The sequence below is a fragment of the Trichomycterus rosablanca genome, chromosome 4 (assembly GCF_030014385.1).
Source record: "Trichomycterus rosablanca isolate fTriRos1 chromosome 4, fTriRos1.hap1, whole genome shotgun sequence".
Taxonomy (NCBI): domain Eukaryota; kingdom Metazoa; phylum Chordata; class Actinopteri; order Siluriformes; family Trichomycteridae; genus Trichomycterus; species Trichomycterus rosablanca.
The window spans coordinates 29,775,064-29,781,063 of record NC_085991.1 but is presented as its reverse complement, the minus strand read 5'-3'; the positions used below and the strand labels follow the sequence as shown (position 1 = coordinate 29,781,063).

Genomic DNA, 6,000 nt, shown 5'->3' with positions numbered 1-6,000 from the left:
GCCTCTATTGGCTGATTGATGGTGCCTGCGAGGAATAACACGTTGATCAGGGTGTGGCTCTCCGTACACAAAGCTGATCCGCATATGAACGCACCTCGTGCAGGTGAAAAGATGCGGTCGGTACTGCACACTTGTCTGAGGGGCGTGTGTCAGATTCGGCGCTCCTCAGTCAGCAGTGGAGGTTAGCATCGGTAGAGGGGAAGCGTACTGCATTTAGGGTGATTGAATACGACTAGATTACTGAAAAAAATTGAACGTCAAAAATGTCAAGGTTGGACAATGTGTTGTAAGGAATGTTCCTTTAAAAAGTTACTTTTATGGTGTTTGTGGATGGACACGTTAGAAAAAATAATGCACAGCTGAAATTTACTGAAGACAAACTGGATGTTTCTCAGTATTTCTGTGGGTGGATGAAACAAAGATTGACGTTTTTAGCGGAGATACAAAATGCCTTTATTGAGGGGTAAAACCTCATCCAACTATGAAGTATGGTGAAGAATCTGAAATCATGGTGCCAGATTTCTTTGCTACCTGAAGGCCTGAAGAGCTTGCAAAATGTATTTAAAGTGAAATTTTTTATACATTTTATAGCAGAACGTATGGAGATGTCTGATCATTACAACTGGTAATAACTGTGTTTCATACAGACATGAAAAGTACAACTGTATATGTGTTATTATTTTTAGACAAATGTTTAGTTTATATGAGGTTTTACAAACATTTTTGCAACTGTCAAACACACACACACACACACATTGCACTCAAATACTCAAAAAAGGACCAAAGAAAAACATGGAAGAAACAAGTTTCCCTTTATTGGCATGGTGAGACTGATGGGAATTGCACATAAAAAATTAAATTCACAAAATAGTACAATAGGCAAAACCATGAAGGCATCAGTAAAGACTCAGCAGAAGGCAACATGAATAGGGGAAAAAAATAAAGGTAACAACCAACCCTCCCCTCCAATATTATAATCATTATGACCACTCACATACACTTGCCTTCATATATACACACAAACACAGCTTGTCTTTCAAAATCAGCATAAGTGTCCACAATTTTCTACAGCAGTGGGAAATCCCTCAGTAGTTCACATTGGTAAAAACTCTGCCACAGTCAAAAAATGGGGATTTTAATATATTGCTATTTCTGCCATTTACAAAGCATTTTTGTTATCAATATCACAATGATTAAAGCCACATATCCAGTGGGACATGACACCATTACCAAAGCTCTGTACAGATACAGATAGAAAACACTACAGACAGAATGAAGAAGGGCTTTAATTTTTACCCCTCTGATATTGCCTCTTTTTGTAGATGCAGTCTCATCTACACAGTCACACTTCAGAAAATGGGCTATGTGATCTGTTAAGATACAAAAGATGTTGGGCTTCTTTAAAAAGAATTGACATTAAATAAAGGTTACCTTTAGTGACAATAAAAAGGCATTTAAAACTTTTAATATTTTTTCAAAAAGCAGGTGTAGATTTAATTGGAACAGACTAGTGGCACCGTAGTGGAAAGGTTTACCCATATGTCAGAAGTAAGATTTTTTTCAGTTATTTAAAGAACCTTTAAATATATACTAACTGTCAAGTACAGTACATAGTCATGTGTGGTGTGATGGAATGAATTCCACATATTTAGACAGAGTCTTGGTACCAATACGATTAAAAACTACAACAGCATGACCTAAAAGACAAGTCAGAAAAATAATTTATTGCTTTTTTATTTTAAATCTTTTTATAAGTATTATTACTATGTTTTTATAATTATTATGAATATTGTGAAGGTTTACATTACATATTTTGTTTTTACATCAAGTAAATATTTGTAAAAAATTTGGAAAGAAACTGTAAACTTTAGTTTGGCTTTGATAACCAAGCAAGTGAGGAGCAATGAGACAGATTTGATGTGGTATGATAAAATTCCTGCAAAATTAGTTTATTGCTTTATGTGCTTTAGAAAATAAATGGGGGTGAGACTCTGAAATGGTTGAAAATATGAAGCAGAAAAGTTCAATGTTCATAAGAACTGATTTTTGCTGAACTTATGCATTTTTCCTAATGAATGATAAATAAATCATATAACAATATAAATAGTCATTCCTAAGGTGCATCATAATAGATGGCAACCATAAATATTTTGATCAAAATACTGAAATAAATAAATTTTCATCATGTAAAGATGAGTTTTTCTGTTTCAAAAAGAGCAATCATATATTAATAAAAGTGAATTATCAAAAAAGCAATAATAAAAATTATTTGTGTGCACAATGAAATTCATTAAAAGCTATTGTTTCCTTCAGAAAAAAAATCTCATTGGTTTACACAGACATGGACATAAAAATATTATAATGTATCATACACAGGTCAGGTGAAAACACTGAGGAAGCATAAAGATGAAACTATACACCACTATTGACATTTTAAAACAAAAGTCCTTTAGAAAAATCTGCTCACATGCTCCTCCCAAGAGCACCCAATCTCCACAGACATTTTTACAATCATATCATGTCGCATAACCCCCGTCGTGTTGGTTATGCATCACTGAAATGACTACAGATCGACATTCTCAATTAGGAAAATCCCGTTTCATAAAGGCTGAATTTTACAGTGCATAGCTGTAACAAATAAAGAACTTTGCCTTGATATGTACACAAAATAAAAATATTCCATTTCATATCTGTAAATATCTGACTACATTATTTTCCCCAAATGTAGAGAATATTATTAATATATATATATATATATATACTAATCCCATACTCTTTTTTCAAACAACAATGTAACACCACATCCAATGACAGGTTAAATAAAAAAGGCAAAAAAGTAAAAATCAATAAACCCGACTGAACAGGCTGCACTTTTTTCACGCTTTAAAGCGCTGAGATTGGAGCAGTGCATAAAGAGAAATCACGTAGAGATCATTTTTGTATACAGCAGCACAGCACACGCACATCTGTGCACTCCACTAAGGGTACTGGCGATCCCCACAGGTACAGTCTTTGCAGCAGCTATGTTCATGTAAACTTTGCTTTAGATATACACATATATCTTTCGGTATATACATGTATTGATGCATTTTCCCTCTTTAGCTTAAGTGTAAAACTTGCAGGAGTCTCAATTCAGAGGAGCAAAACAGCAGTGAGGTATCACAAATCCCTCTGTTTGCAGTCAGCAGGTACAGTGGAGCTCGTTACCTTCTCAGGCTACACTGGGCCTCACGCAACAAGCTGTCAAAATCCATTGAGTCATATTTGCTTTTAGTTGAGGTCGGGTCAAAGTCTTCAGAATGAGAGTCTAAAGATAGCAGAAAATAGAGAAAGATTTAACATTGGGGTTAAACATGCAATCCTAAATATTTTAAACAACCTGCTACACCTATTTTCAGTTTGAACGTTTCTTTTTGGAGGAAGTGTGAACAAGGACGTTTAAACAAGGACTTCCAAAGGATAATGCCAAATCAAATAAATCCTGTGGTAATCTGATTATTCAGGTGCTTATCTGAACAGCATACTCCAGTATAAAATCAGTAGGGCCTTTACTGAATTTCTAATTAAGTCACAAGAATCTTAGCATGGTTCTTTATTATATATATTCTGGTAATCATCTTAAATTACCTACCAAAATTTTACATGGCAATGCCTATTTTATCACAATCATGGGATATATTAAATGTTAGGCTGATGGTAGTTGTTCATAGTACATTGTTCATAGTAGTACTTAAACATGTGTTGACTGAAGCAGACCTGAGTGATTTTTCAAAGGCTCAAATTGTTATGGTCAGACCACTGGGTTCAAGTGGTGCTTACAGGAAGCTGTGGTCAGGGCCCACCAATAATAATCTGAGAAGGATCGAGCCATGAACCACTGACAGATTGTTGGGTGGCCAAAATGTGTGCATATGTGGATCCAGGGAATAGACTATCCACCTTAAAATGTACAGAAGTTGAAGGACCTGCTGGTAATGTCCTGGTATCAGATACCACAAAAGACCTTTAGATGTCTTGTGGAGTCCAGGTCTCAGCAGGTCACAGCTGTGTTAACAGCATTCTAGGCGCATGGTCCTAATGTTTAGTCATATATTGTAAATTGTACATTTCTAGTGTGAGAAAGAGGAAAAAAAGGCCTGCAACCCAAAACCATATATTTTTCCACACACTGGTACATATACCACTTTTAAATAACTGCCAAATAAAGTGAAATAGACATCTCATATAGTATAGATTTATTTACTGCAACCCTCAGCATTGTCTTTTGTTTAAAATAAAGAGAACATAATTTATTTAATAACATTTTAAATAATTCAACTACATTTAATTAACTTTTTTTTTAATGTAAGAATTAATTTAAAGGATTTTTCTATATTTTATTAAGCTCAATTCTCCTAAAACAGAAAATGTTAAGAATTTTTCCTAGACACAAAAGCACTGGATTGTAGCACACTACTCCACTACTTATTTAATAAAGAAGTACAATAATAAGCTATGTGATTTACAAGGCAGTGACAATACCACCTTGCTACTGGAAAGTAATCATTCCAATTCCAAAACATTCCAATTTATGTAAACTAGTTACAAACTATTTCCAAAATGCACTCTCAGACACTGTGTTTAATCAGCCTCCTTTCCTCCTTTGCTCATGATGTTATCTTATGTTGCACACAGCACACATACTCAACCATGCTTTTAAGTAATTCAATTTACAAAAAAGCTTTATTATATAAACAAATAAGAAATCCCCCCATGAAAAGCAGCAGCAAAAACATTCAGACTAAGGCATTTGTTATGATTTGTAGCTTTGATAATAAATATGGCTGTCTTATCTCTGATGGCAGGCAGCTTCACGAATACCATCTCCAAATGCTCAGCAGCATAGTTGAGGTGGGTGAGAAATGGGAATGACCATGGCAGGCAGGAGATGCCAGTCATGATCTAATACCATGGCTAAGGGGAGGATTGTGTCATGCCATGCACCTTGAAGGATAAAAAATGCCTGCACGCTCTACTTAGAACTAATGGACAGTGTCTTGGAAAAGGTGAAGACAAGAAAAGATTGAAAGGATTATTCAATACACTTTCCTTCCCTCCCCTTACCGCCAAAGTCAACATGAAATATTAGATTTTTGGAACCAAGCAACATAATCCTTCCGTCAACAAATACGATTTTTACTTAGCTCCGGAGGACGAACTACACCCACCATGTAAATATCTTTGGCCTTTCCTAGAGCCGTTAAAATAAACGGTAATGTTCCCATTATTTAAAGGTAAGTGCACTTGTTCCTTCCCATTGACCTGCGCAGCCATCGCTGACACAAAGACAAATGCTACCAATGTCCCTTTCCATTGCGCATCCCTGAACTTACATTTTGCTGGAAATAAATGTGAAGTGGAAAATCGACTACCTATTAAAGTCACCACCAAATCCTCGATTTTTTTCATTATTACAGAAGCAAATGAGCTTGCTTGTGCTTATAATGACTAGCATTTTCACATTGCTGCTATGTTTAAGGTTGCCCCAATTTGTCTTTTCTTTTTTTGGCTCTAAAAATACAGATAGCTCATTTTATCTGGGAGACGACTTAAACTTTAAATTACACAATTACAACAAACCTAGGATGGTTTGTGAAGAACCTGGATTATGTAATTAAATGGACTGAATATAGCACATGGTGCACACATCCAAGATCACATAGTACAATCCAGGCTCTTTATTCCTGACTTTAAAAAAAAAACTAACACACTAAAGGTGTAATTTTTGGCTTAGTTATTTTCAACATGTGCTTAGATCAGTGACTGAAATTACCCATCATGATTTAGCCCAAACATTTTAGTCACAAAGATTCCAGCATGTTTGAAAGTATCAGTATTGGTACTTGGTATGACCTCCCTGGGACTGTTTTAATATCCCAGCTATAATCACCAGACGTGAAGATTGATTACAAAATACTTAGACTTAGAGTTTTGTAAACTACACTGGATGTCGAATAAAGT

General features: G+C 35.2%; 1 protein-coding gene across 3 annotated transcripts in view; it reads right to left on the bottom strand.

Annotated features, from left to right (window-relative positions):
- Positions 1 to 795: 795 nt before the first annotated feature.
- The window catches only part of ppargc1a (peroxisome proliferator-activated receptor gamma, coactivator 1 alpha), a 53,849-nt gene continuing 48,644 nt past the window's right edge, over positions 796 to 6,000 (bottom strand). For all 3 annotated transcript variants that reach the window (XM_062994140.1, XM_062994138.1, XM_062994139.1), the window contains exon 13: positions 796 to 3,307. In XM_062994140.1, the coding sequence (XP_062850210.1) occupies positions 3,204 to 3,307 (104 nt within the window). In that variant the 3' untranslated portion in view covers positions 796 to 3,203. The remainder of the gene's footprint in view (positions 3,308 to 6,000) is intronic.